The sequence below is a fragment of the Typopeltis vanoorti genome, chromosome 4 (assembly GCF_054136105.1).
Source record: "Typopeltis vanoorti isolate ZY-2024b chromosome 4, IOZ_Tvanoo_1.0, whole genome shotgun sequence".
Classification (NCBI taxonomy): Eukaryota; Metazoa; Arthropoda; class Arachnida; order Uropygi; family Thelyphonidae; genus Typopeltis; species Typopeltis vanoorti.
The window spans coordinates 46,471,065-46,494,258 of NC_143552.1; the positions used below are offsets into that span (position 1 = coordinate 46,471,065).

Here is a 23,194-nt window from a genome sequence, read left to right on the forward strand (position 1 = left end):
TTGGTTCAGTGCCATGGCATGTACAACTGCAAGGACTAGAAGTTGATAGTGCATGGGAGGTAGTTAAGAAGTGCTTGCATGAAGCAATGGCTGACTGTATACCTAGAGTCCGAATAATAAATCAAGTTGGGGTTAAATGGATGAATAACACCATTAAGCTTGAGTTGCAAAAAAAGAAACAACTATGGAGGGAATTTAAGGAGAAGGGTGACCGGCAGGCACATGAACTGTATAAAGCGCAGGCCAGAAGGGTGACGAGTGTGGTAAGAAAAGCAAAAAAGGATTACGAAAGAACATTGGCCATGCAGGCTAAAGAGAATCCTAAACAGTTTTTTAGATATGTAGCAAGTAAAAGGAAAAATGTACATGGCAGATTGATTTTAAAGAATGCCGATGGTAGGGAGGTAACTGAATCAGTTGAGATAGTTGAGTTACTGAGTGAGCATTTTGCAAAAGTATATCATCCAGGTGGTGACATTGCAGAAACGAATAAACCAGTAGATTATACGGGAATTGTGGTTAATGAAGTGGAGGTGAGTAGTCTATTGCATAACCTCAATGTCAATACATCTGTGGGATTGGATGGTATACCAGCTCGTGTTGTACGAGAAGCAGCTAAAGAATTGTCAGTACCCTTGACCATTTTGTTTAATTTGAGTCTCGGGTCTGGGTTAGTCCCGAGCGGGTGGAAAGAGGGGAAAATAGTTCCACTGCATAAAGGTGGTTCCAAGACTGCTGTCGTAAATTACCGACCGATTAGCATATCAGGAATCATTGTCAAGGTCTTAGAGAAATTAGTCAAGAAAAGAATACAGGATTGGATAGATGAAAATGGGATATTGTATGGGGGACAACATGGTTTTGTGAAGGGTAGATCATGCCTCAGTAACTTGCTCACGTTTTATAACACAGTGACGGCTGAACTGGATAGGGGTAATGGGTTTACAGTGATACTACTGGACCTTGCCAAGGCCTTTGATAGGATACCACATGGAACCCTAATCAGTAAACTGGAGCAGATGGGTATAGATATAGGGTTGGTGAGATGGATAAGAGGGTGGTTGAAGGAGAGATATCAAAGAGTGGTTTATTCAGGAGTGGAGTCTAAAAGACGTCTTGTGACTAGTGGAGTGCCACAGGGCTCTGTTCTTGGACCACTGTTTTTCAATTTGTTCATCAATGATATTGGAAAGGATCTGAGAAGAAGTGTTCACTTGTTTGCTGATGATGCAAAGTTGGGTAGAGCAATTGTGAGTGCACAGGATGTCAAAATTTTACAGGATGATTTGGATAGTTTGGAGGACTGGGCTAGGAAAAATGGATGCCAATTTAATGTGGAAAAGTGTAAGGTTATGCATTTTGGGGTGAAAAGAATAGCAGCAGTATATCGCATTGGTGGAACCACACTCCAGGAGATTGATGAGGCCATGGATTTGGGAGTGTTGGTGGATAGGGAGTTGAAGTTTAGGGGGCACATTGGAAAAGTAACTAAAACAGCTCACCAAATCACTTGGCTTCTGAAAAATACTTTAACATGCAGAGACGAACAAGTTGTTGTTCCTCTGTATAGAGCCTTGATAAGACCCCACTGGACTTCTGTTCCCAGCTATGGGCACCAGGGTTTCTTCGTGATGGGGAGGAAGTGGAGAGGGTCCAGAGACGAGTGACCAAGATGATAGCAGGTCTGTGGAATGAACCTTATGAGAATAGGTTGAAGATTTGTGGGTTGCAGAAATTGGACGATAGGCGAAGGAGGGGTGATATGATTGAGACATTCAAATTACTGAAGGGTTTTTATAAGATTGATCCAGAAGATATTTTTGAAAATATGACTAGTGGTGAGAGGACTAGGGGCCATGCATGGAAGCTGGGCAAGAGCGTGGTTGACAAGGGTGTTAGAGCTAGGTTCTTTACTTGGAGAGTGGTAAATGAGTGGAATAAGCTTCCAGAGTCTGTTGTGGGTGCTACGACCGTGAATGAGTTCAAGGCAAGGTATGATAGATACTGTGTGAATGTTGAATAGTTGTTCTTGACATTATGTTAGGGCCTCCCTCGATGGGTCTGTCGACTCCTTGGAGTTTCCCGGAACAATAATAATAATAATAATAATATATAATAATTTAAAAATAATGAATACATTTTACAAACATAAAAATATACATAAATATACATGGTGTGCAAGAGGACAAAAATCAATAATAGACTACTTTATAGCAAATGAAAAAGCAGCAAACCTCTTCTTAGATGTTAAAGTTAGAAGAGAGCTAGAAATTGACACAGATCACTATTTAGTACAGGCAAAACTAAGATTTCCACCAAACTGGCTACAAAAAATACAAAATAATAAACAAACTAGAGAAACAAAATCTAATTACAAAGTAAGACTGCTAAATGATTCAAGTGTAAGAAATTTATAACAACAGAGGATTAATAACTACTTAGAAAAAATACAAGAAAATGAAGACATTGAGAAAGAATGGAATAATATAAAAGAAATTATCACATCAGCAGCTTATGAAAGTCTAGGAACACACAAAAAATATCATAAAAATAAAAAATTACATATATGGGACAATGAAATAAAAACAATAATTGAAAATAAAAAGCTGGCTTTTAAAAGATGGTTAAGTAGCAAAAAACAAGAAAATGAAATTAAATATAAAAAAAGACGAGCAATAGCCAAAAGAGAAACCAGAAAGAGACATAGAGAAAGCTGGGAAAAATTTGTAGCATATCTAGAAAATGACATAAAATAAGACCCAGTGCATACAAAATACTAAAACACATGAATGCAGATATAAAAGAAACTGCAAATATAAATTGTGAAATTGATGTAAAAGAATTCTTGGATTACTTTATAGATCTTTGGACGGATAATACTGGCATCAAAAATAATTACACCAGAAACTTACAAAAATACCTTAAATGATATGATAACAATGAAAGAATTAAAGGACAACCTAAATAAAATAAAAAAATGGCAAATCAGCAGGAGAAGATGGGATAAACTCCGAATTGTATAAATTTGCTGGAAAAAAATTGCATCAAAGATTACTAAAATTTTTAAATAAAATATATACAAATGGACAAAGACCAATTGAATGGAATACAAGCATAGTAATACTTATATTTAAAAAAGGGGATAAAACAAAACCCGCTAACCACAGAGGTATTAGTTTATTGAATACATTCTACAAAATATATAGCAGAATACTTAATGAAAAACTAATAATATACAGCGAAAAAATATTATTAGAACGTCGAAATGGATTTAGAAAAGGATGCTCTACGATGGATGCAGCTTTCTGTTTAAAACTACTTATAGAAAAAAGAAGAGAATTTAATTTGGAAACTCATCTTTTGTTTATAGATTACAAAAAAGCATTTGACAAAGTAAAAAGATATATACTGTTTGATATATTACAAAGAATAAATATACCTAATATTTTGCTACATGCAATATTGAATATATATAAAGATAATGAAATAAAAATAAAAATAAATGATGAAAAGTTGTCTGAAAAACAATCTATACACCAAGGAGTAAGACAGGGATGCCCTCTGTCTCCAACACTTTTCAATATTTACATTAATGAAATATTAATACAGTGGAACACCTTAAACAATCAAGGTATAGAAATTTCCCTGAATAACAAAATAAATATGCTATTATTTGCAGATGATCAGGTAAGGAAGACAATTTACAAAGAGCAATATATAATTTAAACATTATAGAAGCACAGTTTGGAATGAAAATTTCCATAGATAAAACTAAAACAATGGCATTTTGTGGACAAACTCCAGTTTGAGGCAAAATAGTTATTAATAATAAAATAATACAACAGATAAATACTTTCAGTTATCTTGGATGTGAAATATCATATGAAGGAGAAAAAAACATAAAATTGAAAACTTCAAAATTTTTGCAGATTATAGGCCTGATAAATAGAACACTCAACCCAAATATAATACAAAAAGAAACACTTGAAAATATACAATACTTTAGCAGTGCCCGCATTATTATATGGCAGTGAAATTTGGGCAATAAATAAACAAGATAAACAAAGAATAAAAACAAGTGAAATGAGATTTATGAGAAGAACAGCAAAATACACATTATTAGATCAAAAAAAGGAATGAAGACATTTTAAAATAACTAAAAAACAAAATCAATAGAAGAAAAACTAAACAGTTATAAACAAAAATGGATTGAACATGTAAACCGAATGGCTAACACCCGATGATATCCTAAACAAATACTAAAATATAAGCCAATTGGAAAGAGAAGGCAGGGGGATATAAAAAAGGATATTGGATGGATAATGAGACTGGAACAGACCAATATGGTCTATACCCGTAATTAGTGTTATGATGATGATGATGTTCTTAAGAATGTGCACCACAGTTGGCTATGCCTGTGACCTGGTTATTTAATGAAAGTCTTGCAGTGGGTAGAGTTCCTAAAGAATGAAAAGAAGGCAAGATAGTACTACTCCACAAGTGTGGTTCTAGGACAAAAGTTTCCAATTATAGACAACTCTGTATAACTGTGGTTTTGGTCAAGATGTTGGAGAAGTTGGTTGGGAATAGAATACAGGATTGGGTTGATGGACATCCATGCATGATGGTTAGCATGGATTTGTAAAGGGTAGGTCCTGTTTAACAATTTACTTGCATTTTATAATAGGGTAACGAGTGTGTTTGATATGGGAGAATCATAGTGATATTCGTGGACTTTGCAAAAGCGTTCGATCGATTACTGCATGATAAGTTGGTGTACAAGCTAAAGAGGATGAAAATAGATAGTATATTGGTTAGATGGATCGGCTCTCTGAATGATATCAGCAGGTTGTGTATGATGGAGATGTCTCAAAGAAAGGAGGATAACCAGTGGCTTGCCCCAAGGTTCTGTTCTTGGCCTTTGCTGTTTAACTTGTTTGTAAACAATATATCATATGGACTGACTGAGGATCTTCAGTTATTTGCTGATATTAATTCCCTTCAGGAAAATTTGAATAGACTTTTGACTTGGATAAAGGAGTGAGGTTGTAGTTTTAATATCAATAAGTGCAAGGTGTTGCATTTTAGAGTGCAGAAATATAAGGCTGTGTACTGTATCAATGGTGCCATAGTGCATGAAAGTAGAGATTTGCGAGTGATGGTTGATAGTAGACTAAAGTTTAGAGGGCATATTGCTAGTGTTGCAAAGGCTGCACATCGGCTGTTATGATAAGAAGTATTCTAACATGCAAGGATAAGGAAGTAGTTGTGCCACTATATAAAGCACTGGTTAAACAAAATTTGGACTATTGTGCTCACATCTGATCACCTCGTTTTCACTGTGATGTGGTGACATTGGAGATGATCCAGAGGCACGTGACTAAGACAATATCAGGACTTTGGAATGCTGGCTATGGAGAGATGTTGAAAAATGTGGATTGCGATGTTTAGTGGATAGGGGGGGAAAGAGGTGATATGATAGAAATGTTTCAGTTAGCAAGAGGATTCAGATTAATCCAGATGGATTTATAAAAAAGGATAGAAGGCATAAGGGAAAAAATCAGAGGCCATCCCTGGAAGTTATGTAAGAGTGTGGTGGTGAAGAAGTGTGCAAGGAGTAGATTTTTTACATGGAGAATTGTCAGTGAATGGAACACATTACCAGAATGTGTTGTTAATGCAAGGAGTATTAATGATCGTAAGATTCGCAATGATAAATATGTTGTCAATTGAATGAACCTTCCACGATAAGTCTGCCAATTCCATGGATGGTACAATAATAATAATAGTAATGATTATATTGTATTGCAGAACAAAATTAGCATTGTTATTAACTTGTACTTATACATTGTATATTGTGTACTTATATATACTGTGCATATTATGTATTTATATAATTTTATTATATATTATGCTATGTTGCATAATTTTTTAAAAAGTTAAAATTTAACTATTTTTTTATAGATGGGCTTTCACGGAGAAGAATCATAACCAAGCCTCAAATGAAGCAGGGTAAAAGAAACTTTTTTGTTTATATTCTTCCATTTTAAACCAGTGAATAATAAAATGCTACAGTTACAGTAGTATTTGTATAATATTATTATTGTACGTTGGTTTTGCATTACTAAATCACTTAAGGAATTGACAATGTAGATACGAATATAAATTAAATTACACTTTAATAAATATTTCCGATATTTCGGCAATGTCACGTTGCCATCTTCAAAAGGAACTTACGAAAAAACTTGCACGTAGGCACTACAACACAGTAACTGAGAATGAAGTGATAAAGCTATTGTTCTCCTAAAAGTCCTGATGGCGCCCTCTAGTGGGCAAAGTAGGTGTTCTTTTGGCCGTTGGGCTGAAGGTCTGCTGATGTAAGCCTCTCAAATTTGGGACAGTCTCATACAACCAAATTTGTTGAGGTTTGGAGAGTTTCTTAGGGCTGAGGCTGATTCCATAAATAGTCTTTCGAATTTGTATTTGCTACAGTGTATTACTGTAGATTTCTTCGACCGTATTCTGTGGCGTCTATCCAGAGCATGGTCTGCAAAACCAGAATGACTGTACTTGTGAAAATGGATGTAGTCCTTGTGTTCAGAAATTCTGATATTCGCTGTCCTGCCTGTTTGGCCAAAGTAAGACAGTTTACAGCTGCAAGGGACCTGGTATACACCAGGTGGGTTAGGGGAAGTAGTTGGTGTTTAGTGGAGCGGATAAGGGATGCCATCAGCTGACCTTCAGCCCAACGGCCAAGAACACCTAGTTAGCCCGCTAGAAGGCACCATCAGGACTTTTAGGAGAATAAATTGCTTCATCACTTCATTCTCAGTTACTGTGTTGTAGTGCCTACGTGCACGTGCCTTTTTTTTGTAAGTTCCTTTTGAAGATGGCACTGTGATGTTGCCGAAATATCAGAATTATTTATTAAAGTGTAATTTAATTTATATTCGTTTCTACGTTGTCAATTCCTTAAATGATTTAATAATGCATAACTTAATGTATAAGCCTGTCAACGAGAATTAACATCATCCATGGAGATGCGATCGCATGGAAGGCCCGCCAGTACGGTAAAATGAAGTTGAAGTTGTCTAGAACAATTAAATCATCTAACTTTCCTAAAACACTGCCGGGATAATCAGGTAATCCCGAATTGTGTAAAATTCAAGCACCGTTTTGTTTCACAAAAAGCTCTCCGTATATATAACCACGCCAGCTACGCGTTGCTCCGGGAACAAATCGTTACCATGCGGTTTCTCTTAGCAGACATTAACGAAGCTATTCATGCTTTTGAAGAAGAGCTTTCATGCACTTTAAATCACGAGCTTTGGTCAATTTTATATGACGTCTCGTGTACCGCTGCAGACAAAGAATTTGAAAAACTTCGAGGCCGACAGATGAAAAAATTTGAAAAATTAAAAAAGAACTCTACCATTAATCCAAAACTTCCTACCAACACCGTAATTAACCTTTCTTCGGTTACTCTGAAGCCTTAAGCACTCAACGCACTATCACATGGCCACAGCTTCGCTATTGCCTCCAGAAAAATACCTAGTGAGGATATTATGATCCGATCGAACGCGGAATCCGCCACCTTCCAAATCAAATTGCCAACAGTGTAAGACTGGATGTAACTTGCGTCCTCTCCAAAGCAAGACCACCAAAAACCAACATATCCAACAAGGAATATAAAGCTCTGCAGGAAATGAGGAATAATAAAGAAATAGTTATCACTAAAGTGGATAAGGGAAATGCAACTGTAGCACTTAGCCAAAAGGACTACACACGTAAGCTTAATGCTCTTCTATTAGATCGGGCTATTTACCTCCCTATCAAATACAATCCCACTAACTCACAAATCAAAAAACTTCACAGGCTCCTTAAGAAAGTGACTTCTTGCCTGTAGAAGTTACCAACAGATTAAAGCCGTTTAACTCTATATCCTCCCCCCCCCCCGTATTTATGGACTCCCAAAAATGCATAAAGAAAATGTGCCATTACGTCCCATAGTGGATGGCATTGATTCCCCCACATACAAATTAGCTAAACATTTGGCCAAAGTGCTCACACACTATACTGGCAACATGCCATCACACACACAAAAAACTCAGCCCACTTCAAAGCCAGCATAGAAAACCTTACACTCCAACATACTAACATAATGGTCAACTTTGACGTCTCCTCCTTATTCACAAATATCCCACTCAAGGAAACTTTAGAGCTAATCCAAGTTAAATTTTCTCCCAATATCTCTTAGCCTTATTTCAGTTCATAATGAACTCAGGCTATTTCGTTTGGCAGGGAAAAATTCTACAAACAAATAGATGGGATAGCCATGGGTTCACCACTCTCCCCCACCCTTGGCCAATTTCTTTATGGAGACTTTTGAAGAAAAAGCCTTATCCTCTGCCCCACAAAAACCAACCATATGGCTTCGCTACGTTGATGATGTGTTCGCTATTTGGCCACATGGCTCTGATACACTCCTCTCCTTCTTAACACACTTAAACAACCAACACCCCAGAATCAAGTTCACCCTGGAAAAAGAGGAAAACAACAGCCTCCCTTTCCTAGACACACTAGTCACCTGCCAGCCTGATGGAACCTTGGTTTTCTCAGTTTATAGAAAACTTACCCATACAGGCAGGTACATTCACCAACAATTCCCCCCCCCCTCACTACAATATGGAGTGGTGAAAACACTATACAACAGGGCTGAACTAATCTGTTCTAACGACATGGCCCTAAACACTGAACTAAATCACATCCTCAACACTTTCTCAGCCAATGGCTAACCCCCCCACCCAAAAAAAAAAATCCAAAAAATATTGAAACCTACAAACCACAACACCCCTCCCAGCCCCCCCCCCCTCTCCACAACAAGGATTACTCTAAATCCATCCCCATTCCCTACATCTGAAGCACCTCGGAAAAAATTACCAAAATCTTAAAAAAACATGACCTGACCTCCTGTTACAGACCATACAGGAAATTGGCATCCCTTATCCACTCCACTAAAGACCAACCACTTCCCCTAGACCTACCTGGTATATACCAGGTTCCTTGCAGCTGTAAACTGTCTTACTTTGGCCAAACAGGCAGGACATCGAATATCAGAATTTCTGAACACAAGGACTACATCCGTTTTCACAAGTACAGCCATTCTGATCTTGCAGACCATGCTCTGGATACACGCCACAGAATACGGTGGAAGAAAGCTACAGTAATACACCGTAGCAAATACAAATTCAAAAGACTATTTATGGAATCAGCCTCAGCTCTAAGAAACTCTCCAAACCTCAACAAATTTGGTTGTGTGAGACTGCCCCAAATTTGAGAGGCTTACATCAGCAGACCCTCAGCCCAACAGCCAAGAACATCTACTTTACCTGCTAGAGGGCACCATCAGGACTTTTAGGAGAACAATAGCTTTATCACTTCATTCTCAGTTACTGTGTTGTAGTGCCTATGTGCACGTGCCTTTTTTTTTGTAAGTTCCTTTTGAAGATGGCAACGTGACGTTGCCGAAATATTGGAAATATTTATTAAAGTGTAATTTAAGTTATATATATGTCTACATTGTCAATTCCTTAAGTGATTTGGTAATTATTATTGTACTTGAAGTTTTAATTATTAAATTTTCATTTCTTTCTTTTTTTTTTTGGTTCATCGTTATGAAAACAAGGAATGCAAGTGCTCGGTAAGTTTTATTTTTAATATATTTTCTGTTCTGTTGTACCATGTCGTATTATTCTATAATGTTGACAGAAGTACATGTATATATGTTTAAATATATTAACTTAATTTTTAAAATAGATATAGCCTATCAAAGCATTAAAGCTATGATCATTTTGGTGACTTTTCATTCTTAGTATAACATTAGTAGTTATGGTATCTGTTGGAATCCATAGAATAAATAAGGCTCATTTATTGAAAGGTTCTCAGTAGCTGTCTCACAAATATTAAGTCATCTTCACATTTCTCATTTCTGAATAACATATGTTTTGTCAGTGTTTGTGAGATGAAGTGAAATACACTGTTATCTTCTACCAATAGCCAGATGCATAAAGTGAATGAAGGGATGTATCTGGTTGGTAATAATATTCAAGTAGGCTATAATACTTAGGTATCACTTAAATGGACCTAATATGTGCAAGAAAGCATGTTGCCATATGACATTTCATTGATTCATTCTAAAATGATAATACTTTGTCACAAGTAAGTGGTCACAAGACCACTCTGCTTATGAAATTAAATGCTTTTGCTAAGTCTAAGAAAATGGCAGTACATGCCTTTCCCTCATCTAATGCTCTTCTAACTTGATTATAAAAGGTTAGCATATTGCTAAAACAAGAGCACCCCTTCACAAATCCATGTTGACTCCCACGGATAACACCACCTTCATCTGCCCAATGCTGTATACGGTCCCTCACTACTTTCTCCAAGATCTTAACAACTACTGATGACACGCAAACTAGCCTATAATTAGACACTTCCAGTCTGCTACCACCCTTATGCAATGGCACTATCTTACCTTCCTTCCATTCCATGGGCACCTCTCCAACAGCCAGACTTTTCATTGAAAAGCCAGGTCAAAGGCACTGTCAGTTCCTTAACACATTCTCTCAAAACTCATGGTGAAATACCATCCAGTCCCACAGCTTTACATCCAGAGTACTCAGCATTTGAAACACACTCTCCTCCTGTACCTCTAAACCTCGAACCTACCCTATCCCTCTAATATTAAAACTGACTCCTCCAGGATGAAATACTCCAATAAAGTGTTCATTGAACAATTCCACTATAACCTCTGCATCAGTCACTCTGTTCCCATTTTTATCCCGCAATATCATTCTTCCACAGTCATTTCTCCTCCTACTGGCCACATAGCTAAAAAATTCCCTAGGATTTTCTTTGGATCTTAGGGCCAATCTCCTTTCATATTCCAGTTTTGCCTTCCTTACCATATTAGTCACTCTCCTGGCCTGTGTCTTATATTCTTCATGCATCTTCTCTTCACCTGTCTCCTTATATCTCTTCCATAGCCTCTTTTTTGCATGCAATTCCTGTTCCTGCTTAATATTGTTTGTCATCCACTTTACTCCAAATTGTGTCCTCTTCACTCGTGGTATATAACTTACCATTGCAGCTAACAAATATTCTTTCACAATTTCCCATGCACTAATGATATCCCGGCCTTCCAATTCCTCCCTCCATGAAATTTTCCCGAGTTGACGTCTTAGACCAGTGGTCTCCAAAGTGGCCGATATCGACCCCCAGGGGTCAATATAACATTGTTAGGGGTTGATTCGGGCTCAGGGGTCGATAGAAAAATATGAGACATCATTGTACGGGTCATATTTAATTCGGTTAACTTGGATTACCTCTATCCTGAATGACAACGCAATTAAGAGTGAATCGTGGAAACAGTGACATGAGTAAGACCTGTAAGATGGAGTAAGGTCCTGAAAATAGTTACGGAGACCAATCAAGTAGGCCAAAATGACGTATTTACCAACAAACGGATGTCTGTGTTTCCTGCCCGGTTGTCACGCCGGGAGCAAAATTGCAACACGTGCGTGGTTGCTTATTTACTTATACTTACACATATTCGATCCCAGTCTCATTTTTGCACATCGATATACAGGTGAGCGTTAATGTTCTATTATATTATAATTCAATTATAATTATTATAATTATAATTGAATTACATATTATAATTCAATCGTTATTCATTCACAAACTAAACTTCTCTATGTTGAAGAGTTGAGCAGGGCTGGTAGTTTTGTACCTCCTATAGAAATACTTGAGTAGGTATATTATTTAGACTTATTACTTTTGCTTACTGACTTCAATTTTAATTATTTTGTTACAACCCCAGTAACCATAATTGCAGCTTTAGATTCTAAAAAGAAATCCAGATAATATTCTTTAGAATATTTGAAACTTGGGTTTATTGCTTCATTAAGAAACGAAATGAGGCCTATGTGTCTTCTTTGTGAAAAAACCTTTTAGTAATGATGCAATGAAACCAGCAAAAATGAAAGATCATCTTCAAAGACTCCATTCCAATAACAATGATAAAAATCTTGACTTTTATAAAGAACTGAAAGAGAAATACACACATCGACCAACTATAAAATCATTTATGAAGGCACCTGTCAAAGCTGACAATAAACAAGGATTAACAGCCTCCTACAATATTTCTTTTAATATAGCAAAAAAAGGAAAACCATATACAATTGCAGAGGACATTGTTATACCTGCAATCAAAGAAGTAATTGAAACCATAATGAAAAAAGATTCTGGCCCTGTTTTAAAATGCTTACCTTTGAGTGCGAATACCGTGAAAAGACGTATTGGTGAAATGGCTGAAGATGTAGAAAAAACTGTAGTATCAGAACTCAGAAATAGTAAGTTCTCCATCCAACAACTTGATGAATCTACATTCGATAGTTCTATTCTTATGGCTTATGTAAGATATTATAGTAAAACCAAACATCAAATTATTGACAAATTTTTATTTGCAAAATATCTTGAAAGTGATGGAATGGGGTTGACAATTTTTCAGCGATTGGAGGAATATTTAAATAAGTATGATATTCCATTTACTAATATAACAGCAGCAACCACAGATGGCACACCTGCAATGGTGGGCCGTTATCGAGGTTTCACTGCCTTTCTGAAAGAAAAAAAGTTCAAAGTGTACGTACTATTCACCAAAACCATTTGGTGGCAAAAACTCTCAGTGACGAACTGCATGATACTCTAAGAGTGTGTATTAAATTTATTAATCAAATTAGAGCTCATCCTCTTAAATCGTGATTGTTTGCCAAACTTTGTGAAAAAACGATGAAGTATTAAACCATTTATTCTTGCATACTGAAGTAAGATGGTTGTCTAGAGGTGCAAGTCTACAAAGATTTGTTGAGTTGTTCGACTCAACCCTAGAGTTTTTTACAGATGTTAATTTGTTATTGAGTGATGAACTGAAGAGAAATAAGAATTCTACTTGGCGGACTTATTTTCAAAATTTAATGACGTACAGAGCCGTCTACAAGGTAAAGATGTTACGATTATTCAAGCTCGGACGATTCTTTTAGGCTTCCAAGCTAAATTAGCCTTATTTAAATCATCATTGTTATGAAAAGATTTTCAGTACTTTTCGAAGCTACGGCAATTGGAAGTAAAAGATGAAGACTTAGAAAGATACATAAAACATCTTCAAAATTTGAGCGATGATTTTAAATTGCGCTTTGCAGATTTTGAAAACATGCACATTCCAGATTGGGTTATCCCCATTTTCTGCAGATATTGAAAATATCGAATGTAAGTTACAAGATGAACTTATTGAATTGTCAGTTGATCTTTAATCTAAGACGTTTTTTAAAAATTGCACTTTAAGTTACTTTTGGACGAATATAAATGTTGTAGAAAAATATCCAAAACTTTCTGAAGTGGAACTCCCCTTTTTGCTTGCATTTCCAAGCTCATACATGATTGAAGCTGGTTTCAGCAATGTTAATTCCATTTTATCAAAACAAAGAAATAAGCTAGATATATAATTCCATGTCGATTTAAGGCTGAAACTTACTAATTTTGAACCCAACATTGCTAATCTTGTCAAGAATCATGAAGGAACCCTTCACATTGACAACATTAGAAAATTGTATACTAAATTAATAAGAGTCTTATTTTTGTATATATAAAAATAAGACTCTTATTAAGGAAGATTGTATTATTGATATTTTGTTGTCTAAATTAAATTTTATATATTATTTATCCCACCTATCAAATATGTAATGTTAAGAAAGATGTCAAAAACAAAAACGTATCCCTTTGACGTTAAGCTAATATAATAATATATACTATATTATACACACAATAAACAATCATCTAAAAACTCACATAAGCATCTTTTTCGCTTGTCCTATTATAATTACGTAATAGTAAAATAGAGGGGGGGGGTGATAAAAAGTCAAGAAACTCATGAAAGGGTCGACAGTCAAAGAAGTTTGGCAACCCCTGTCTTAGACTATTATAATCACCTGCCTTATAATTCCACATATGTTCCCGTCTCTTTGATACTCCTGCATGTCTATTCATTTTCCAAGTTAAAACCATATGGTCACTCTCTCCAACTGGTGGGAGAGATGTCACCTCAGTTATTATTAACTCTTCTGATGCTATAACCAAATCCAAAACTCTTGAACCTCTTGTTCCCTCTACTACATGTTGCCTAAGACATTTGTCCCTCAAGAATTGTAGAAATTCCATTCCCTTGATTTATACTACTGTAGTTAAAATCTCCCATAACAGTCATTCTTCTTGCACTTGCCAAACTCAACTGTCTAAACATCTCCTGGTCCCCCACCCTCTGTGCTCCTGGGTCTGTAGCAACACCGCACTAAATATCCTGTCTTGCCCACCTCTACCTCACACCATATGCTTTCAAAATCATTAGTGTCACTGCCTTCCAAAGTCTCCATTCATAGAGGACATAGGTCGTCACTTATCATAAGCAGTACAGAGTGATGTTGTTAGGAGAAGGATATCCCAAGACTAGGCAAGACTATAACAAAGACTAGGCAAGGAGGGTGACTTGGTTGGTAAGGGATAGCAAAAGTGAGGTATGAGCAGCAGTTAGCTAATGGAGCCAAAACGAATCCTAGTGAGTTCTTTCACTATGTAGCCAGCAAAAAAAGAATCCTTATGGAAAGATGACATTGATTGGAGGAAATAGTATAAGGACAACTACTGCAGAAGATATAGTGAAGATGCTTAATAATCATTTCATAAAGTTCTTTCATTCTTGTGAATGTGGCATCTTAGAAAGATTGAGAGCAGTTGATGATGGGGAGGAGAGACTGACTGTAAATAGGAAAGAGGTATATTGGGAATTGAGCAAACCTGATGTTTATAAGGCCATGGGATGTGATTATATATATATATAACCACATATTCTGAAGGAATGTGCCAGGGAGTTGACATCTGCCTTGACATATTTTTTTTAATATAAGTTTTGCACTGGGTCTAGTTCCAAAGGAATGGAAGGAGGGCAAGATTGTGCTGCTTCATAAGGGAGGTGACACAACCCAAGCATCAAATTATCAGCTGTGTGTCAGGTGCTGTGGTTAAGTTCTTGGAGAATTAGGATGACAACAATGGTATTATCTTTGATGGACACCATGGATTTGCTAAACGGAGGTCATGTTTTAGTAATCTACTTATTACAATAAGGTGATGACTTCCTTGGGCAGAGGAGAGGCATACACAGTAGTATACTTATGACACTTTGCAGATGCTTTTGATAGATTACTGCATGATAAGTTGATAGTCAAACTAGAGCGAAAGGGGTTGTATATTAGATTTGTGCATTGGATATGAGACTCTATCTGATAGGTATCAGCAACTTGCATATATTGGAGCGATATCTCAGAAGAGGAAAGTCACTAGTGGTGTGCCTCAGGGGGTCTGTTTAAGGGCCATTGCTGATTAACCTGTATGTTAATGATATTGCCAGATTTGGATGGGGATGTTCAGTTGTCTGCAGATGATCTGGGACGAACTATGAATAGCAGAGAAGATGTTGCGGCCTTGCAAGAAGACTTGAATAGATTGAGTGAATTGACATAGGAATGGGGATTCAAGTTCGGTGTTGCAAAATGTAAGGTTTTAAAATTTGAGAAACCAAGATGAGATGTAGAATTTGCACTTGGTTGGGATATATTGTTGGAGGCAGAGGAAATATGAGATCTTTGGTTGATAGTGGATAAGGGTCTGAAATTTAGTGGACACATTGCCAAAATTTTGAGGACAATGCAAAGACTTCTGATAATGAAGTGGAGGATGCTGATTTGTAGAAGTAAATAGATTCTTGTTCCATTGTATAAGGCTTTGATTAAGCCACAAATGGACTTCTGTGCACAGATTTGGTCATCTGGTTTTCAAAAGGATGAAGAGATGTTGGAAAGGCAGAGGCAACTGACTAAGGTAGTTTCTCATCTCTGGAATGTCGAATATGAGGAAAGGTTGAGAAGATGAAATTTACAGAGTCTAGTGGATAAGAGGAAGAGGGGAGATATGATAGAGACCTAAAAGTTAGTAAATGGTTGTTATTGAATCAATGTTGGAGAGGTTCTACAGCAAACAGTGGGGAATCAGGAGACATCCCTGGAAGCTGTATAAGGAGGGTGTGAGCAGGGAAGTGAGAGTTTTTTTCATGTAGAGTTGTGAATGATTGGAATGCCTTTCATTAGAGTGTGGGGTCTGCAGAGAATATGAGAGTGTTTAAGGCACGGTATGATCAGCTGTGTGTATGACCAAACGATCCCTTAGATGACTCCGTGGGGTCTTTGGATAATAATAATAATAAAAAGGTATGAAGGCTGACCCAGGTCCTACTAAAATAAATATAAACTGTTTTTTACTGGATTAGAAAACATCTAGAACTTTACTAGTGACTTATAGAAGCAGTGAATTTAGCTAACTTTAATTAAGAAAATTATATATATTTGCTATGTCTGTGAGGTAGGTTAGTTAAAATTTCTCTACAGTAATTATCTAAATTGGCAGTGTTGAACATATTACTTATTTCTATAAATAAGTAGGAATGAAAAAAAAAGTAAAAATTAATGTTAGTAAAGTGGATATTAAATCCAGCATTATTTTTTTAGTAAATAAAAATTGATAAATTAAATAAATAAATAAAGGGATGTGAGACAATGAACGAGAGAGAGAGAGAGAGAGAGAGAGAGAGAAGGTGTGCTCTTGAGTGCAAGTGACAAACTACAGCCCTACAGCCACAGTCTCCAATGGTTTTTTCTCACAAACATAAAACTTAGGACGGGTTTGGTAATGTACATCCAACTATAAATACTAATTTGGAAAATTCTTGGAATTCATTCTATTGCCAGTCCAGATGGACTTAATCTCTTCTGTTGGAATGTTGATAATAGTCATCATCAATCAATTTCCTGATATGTTCCTCCAGGGGGGGGGGTGTTCAGGTTACTATAACATCACTACATGATTAAGTTTACATTATTATTAATCTCCTGTCAACAATTTTCCTCCAAATCAATATGTTACTTGGGAGCACTCCGATATTGTCAGATCTGACATTTTGTGCTTCTAAAGCACTTCTGACCGAATTAATCCACCTAGATCTTGGTTTTCCTCTGGGTCTCTTTCCTGCATCTTGGTATCAAACACCTGTTTTGTTAACCTTGACTCACCCATTCTACTTAAGTGGCCATACCACCTTAGATTAGCTCTGACACATTCTTGAATGTTAATAATGTCAAGTTCTTTTCTAATATATTCATTTTTAATATGATTCTGCCATTGATGCCATCAGTTCACTCTCCTAATTTTTCTCAAAACCCTCATATCTATGGTCTTCAGTCTTTGATCAAGTGCTTTATTTTTAACCCAACTCTCAGATTCATAACTTAAAAATGGTTTGAACACCGTCTTATATATACTGCTAGTTTGGTGTTTTGCCTAATTTCTCTCTTGTTCCATATACATTTATTCATCTGACTATCCACTGTACCAGCTTCGCTTATTCTGTTGTCTATTTCCAAATTTAACCTGCCATCTTCACTAAAAAAACTAGGCCTAAATAGCTGAAAAATATTACTTGTTCTATAGGATCTTCATTCAGAACACAGCTCAAGTTTTCTATGTTCCTGCCTATTTTCATGGTTTATTTCTTTTTATTGTTGATTTTCATGCCAAATTTGTTACAGCTGTTATTCAATTTAGTTAGTGAATCCTGGAGACTCGCACTAGATGTGTTTGGGAGTACAACATTATCTGCATAAAGCAAAGAGCTAAGTTTGATATCTCCAATTCTAATATCAGGCCTAATGCCACCTTCTTTCATAATTTGAATATAGGTAATGGATTAGATGATGAATAAGTGGAGATACTGTGCATCCTTTCTTACCCCTGATTTTACGTCGAACCATCTTCCTGTATTTCCTTCAATTCTAACTGCTGGCTGACAACTTAAATATAGACTGTGTATTTCTCTGTATAATGTTTCATTCACTCTATGTAATTGTAATGTTTTGAAAAACTTTTCTCTGTTCACCTTGTTGTATGCCTTTTCTAGATCTACAAAACTTAAGTACTGATCCTTGTCATATTCCCATGATTTCTCAACAACCTCTTTTCAAGTATATTTGCATAAATCTTACCTTGAACACTTAGTAGAGAAATTCCTTTGTAATTCTCACATTCAGTTTTATTCCCTTTTTTATAGATAAGTACTATGAGAGCTCTACTCTAATCATTGGGAATTCAACCTTCTGAAAAGACCATCAGTGTACCATTTCTTGTTGAATATCATCTACTCCATCTGCCTTTCTACATTTCAAGATTTTGACAGCTTTTTCTACCTCAAGTATTGATATGTACTCTCCTTTGTATTCCTCTTGAAAGTTTTCTAGTATAATTCTGTCTGTGCTTGGTTCGTTTTAACAGCCCTCCAAAATAATTACTCCAGACATCTAGGATATCCTTATCTTCAGTTTTCATGTCACTGTTATCATCTTTGATTCCTTTTACAGTATTCTTTCCTTATTTCTAAGCTTCTTCAATAGCATCCAGAACATTTTGATAGCTTCCTGATATTTATTTTCTATATTCTTACAAAAGTCTTCCCGTGATTTTTTTTTCAACTACATTTACACATAGCTTAGCCCTCTTACATTTTTCTCTGTATTCTCTCATGCATGTGCCAACTTATTTCCTAGGAACTTTCGGTATGCTTTGTTCTTTTCCAGGACTGCTTCTTTAATTTTTTGGGTCCACCATGGTGCTCTTATTTTTCTATTCTTGCAGACAACTTCACCACATACCTCTTTAGCTGAATCAAAGTCTTCTTCAGAGTTTGCCACTGAGACTCCAAGGTTTGGTTCTTGTTTTCAAACTGCTGCAAATTTTTTTCAATAGTGTTTGCGTTGTAAAAGTTGCTCAACTTTAATTCTTTTTAAAATTTTCTTACATAGTGTAATTTTCAATGTGATATCCATTTTTATCCTGCTTAGCGCTAACTAATGGTGACTTTCAATTTTAAATCCTCTGTAAATTCTTGTATCCTGTATGAACATGTGTACGAATATGAACATATCACTATCAACAATGACATAGTCAGTGAGACTTTTCTTATTTCTTGTGTCTTTTCTCCATGTGAACTTGTGCATATCTTTATGTTGAAACATGGTGTTAGTAATTACTAGTCCATGTCCTGAGCAAAAGTCCAGTAAATACTTACCATTCTTATTAGCTTTGCCCTTTTCTCCAAATTTTCCCAAAATGTTCCCATACACCTAGTTTTATTCATTTCCTACTCTGCTGTTCAGATCTCCAACAAGGAACACTTTTTCCATTTTCTTTATGTCAGCTGCCTGTTCTAATGACTCTAAAAATTCCTCCACTTCCTTGGAGTAGTCTTCTTTGTAATTATAAGCACAAATAAGTTTCATTGTCCATATCTCCATTTTAAATTTTGCCCACATAACGCTACTTGAAACTGGCTTCCAATCAAGAAGTTTATCACCATGTTTGGTGTTGAATGCTATTGCTACATCTTTGTTTCCTTGATTATTATTGCCTGAAAATACATCCTATACTTATTATTTACTAAACCCTGTTCTTGTCTTCTTTGTCTCAGTGTTGCAAATTATGTTCACGTGGTACTTTTTCTATTCCTTTACAAGTTTGATTTCCTTTCCATCAACACTCACTTATAGTGATGGTTTCTATCTTCAGTTCTTCTGATGTCAGGTTTATTCTTCTTCTTCTAGATACTGAATTGGAGCTTGTTCCAGTAGCTGACTTTTCACTATTTGCCCTGATTCCCTGGCAAAAACAGTGGGGGGGGGGGGGGGCTTATTTAACCGGGCAATATCCCAGCCAGCATGAAATCTCATCATGTTGTACCATCGTATGCATTTGTAGTTTAAGCCAGTAGAAAGTACAATTTGGTTCGCTGAGTCTGAAATTGCCAACCCATCCTCATTTGTTCAGTACCTAGTAGATACCAACTAACAGGGTTCACCACATGAAGGTGAAGATTGGACATTAGGTTAGAAGCCCCCAATCAGTTCTTCACATTCCTGAAAGGCGATGTTGAGGTCTTCCTCCCAGTTATTGGCTTTGACCCTTGAGTGATCCCTAATAATAATAATAATAATAATAATAATATTTTTGATAATTGATAATGATGATGATAATAATAATAATAATTTAAGGATGCCTGTGTGGGTACAAATCTGCAAACTCCAACCTTAGCACAAATAATGTCTTAAAGGTTTCCAAAATATAGGTCACCTACATTCAGTCCCTGCTAACCTTCCCAGACATCCCAATTTTATCCCTGATTCTCAGTGATACAATTTATTTCAATAAAGTACCCCAAAGAGATTAATAGACTACAGAAGACTCTAGTTTAACAGCAATTCCTAGTCCATGTAACTAATAGAACTCTAGATCAGACACTGGATAAAAAAATAAAAAAGGTCACTAATGATTTTTAATTGTAGTAATTAAGTAGCTCTCCAACCCACATAGTGGGTATGAGTCACAAAATTAAAATAGGAATTCTTAGATTATCATAGTTACAGAATTCTACCATTAGCATTACCAGTTTAAGGATCTCAGGCTAGTGTGTTCTAAAACCAGAACAAATAAGTGGAATGTCCTTCAGCTACTTATGGGACTAGAGGTAATTAATTCCAGTGAATATTAGCCAGTTAACTGCTGAAGTAATTATTATTATTATTAAACTAGAGATCAGGCTAGGATTGATGTGAGGATTGTAATATTATTATTATTAACATCTAACTTCCATGGATTCAGAGACTCATCGTGGGTGGTACACACTATTGCACACATTGCACATCCAACTGTGCCTAACAATGATTCAGTGTGCCTATATTCACAACACATGCAATGCATTCCACTCACCAGCTGCTCTCCATGCAAAGAACCTTCTGCTCAGACACTCTTTATACGGTTTCTGTTGATGGTCTCTTGTTCTACTACCCCTCTCCCATTTTATGAAAAATCTCTTCTATGTCATCCTAATAACAACCCCTGACTAGCTTATATGTCTCAATTATATCCCCCCCCCTTTCTCCTATCTTTGCAATTTACATTCTTTCAATCTGTTCTCATACTCCACATTCCAAAGACCATTGACAACCTTTGTGAATCTTCTCTGGACCCTTTCCAACATATTCTCTTCAATATGAAAACCCAGCGACCAGATCTGGATCTGTGCAGAATAACCCATATGAGGCCTTTATCAAGGCCTTATACAGTGGCATCATAACCTCTTTATTTCTGCATAGGGTCCTCCACACCATTGCCATTATCCAATGTGCAGTCTTCACAACTTGTGCTGTGACCCTTGAATTTCAGGTCCTTGTCCACCATCACTCCCAGATCTCTCATTTCTTGTATCTCCTTTAAAGTTTTCCTACCAAGTACATACTTTGCATTCCGTTGTTGCTTACCAAATCTAAAAACCTATACTTATACTATACTTTGCAACATTGACCTGACAGTTCCACTTACCTGCCCATTCATACAGTCTACTCAAGTCCTCTTGTAAGGCCATTCTATGGCCTTACAAGAGGACTTGAGTAGACTGCATTACTCTCTATGCATTGCTCTCCCCAGTTTTGCATCATCTGCAAACAGCTGCATATCACTAGTTGAACCCAATCCAATATCATTAACATACAGATTGAACAACAATAGTCCCAAAAGTGATCCCTACGACACACCACTAGTGACCTTTCTCTTTCAGGATACAGCATTCCCATATACGACTTTCTGATACCTGTCTGACAGGTATCAGAAATTCTGTTATCCAATCCCATCTTTTCAGTTTATTTAATAGTTTATCATATGGGAGCCTATATGTAAAATCTAATTATATCACTGTATATATGTTACTGTAAAAGTCCGAAAAGTTGTAAATTCTAGCATTTGTCATAGTGAGGTGGTAAAAGTCCGAAAAATGCTTGTAAATGCTTCCATTTTGGTAAATGCCAGTATTTATCAACACCAAATGGTAAAAGCTTGAGTATAGTGCCAGTATAGATGGGTGTGAGCAGCTATGATCTAGAATCCGTTTGTTTTTGTGCTAGTATATTTTACGTTTTTTTTATTTCCTTCATAAAAATGAGTGATGATGTGCTAATATATTTTACGTTTTTTTTTATTTACTTTTTTTTTTTATTTCCTTCATAAAAATGAAGACACAGTGAATCGGAAGGTTAGGTTCCTAACCTGACCAATTTACCTTGTGCAAAGAAAATTTTTTAAGTATCGAAGAAGTTGGAAAGGAAGAAATAAGTGGATGCGAAGTGGTTAAAAAAAAAAAGTTTTCTTTAGTTGGTGGACAAGGATTTCAAAAATGCAACTGTTCAAAGAAGTGTACGACGAAGATGTGTTTGTGCAAATCAGCCAATTTACTTTGTAACTCCAAATGTCACAGCAGTCATCCTTGCTGTAACAAATAAGTTTAATTATGATTTGATAATGTTGAAGGAAATTGTCATTAATAAGTTACTTACTTTTATTTCATGAACATTTTCTTATAATACATTAATTAATAATAATAAAATAAAAATAATAAAGCAGTTATGTGTAATGCTATTCTGGACATTATGTTTCAAAGTTAATTGACAAAGGTAAATTATTATAATGTAAATAAACAAAATGGGCTTTTACCAATTGGTGTTGATAAATGCTGGCATTTACCAAAATGGTTTGGTAAAAGCCCAAAGTGTTTACAAGCATTTTTTTAACTTTTACCACCTCACTACCATAAATGCTAGGATTTACCACTTTTCAGGCTTTTACAGTAACATATACATCTCCCTTGTCCATGACATTTGTCACCTTGTTATAGTACATAAGTTAGTAAAACATATCTCCATTTCACAAACACATGCTTGACAACCACAGAAAATATTGCTGTTATCAACCCAAATCTGTAACCAATCTCTCTCTTTCTCTAGTACCTCCACCACAACTCCAGATATGCAGATTGACCTATAATTTGAAGCCACAGCCTTATCATCACCTTTATGCAGTGGAGCAATTTTACCTCCTTTCCACTAACTCGGAACCTGTACTGTTGTAAGACACTTTTTAAACAAGCATGCCA

General features: G+C 36.1%; 1 protein-coding gene across 1 annotated transcript in view; it reads left to right on the forward strand.

The window, feature by feature from the left end:
• LOC150107279 (actin-binding LIM protein 2-like) overlaps window positions 1-23,194 on the forward strand; it is a 508,439-nt gene that overhangs the window by 379,948 nt on the left and 105,297 nt on the right. Inside the window, exons 11-12 of the mRNA XM_090391129.1 lie at window positions 5,965-6,012; window positions 9,686-9,700. Of these exons, the coding sequence (XP_090247255.1) occupies window positions 5,965-6,012; window positions 9,686-9,700 (63 nt within the window). The remainder of the gene's footprint in view (window positions 1-5,964; window positions 6,013-9,685; window positions 9,701-23,194) is intronic.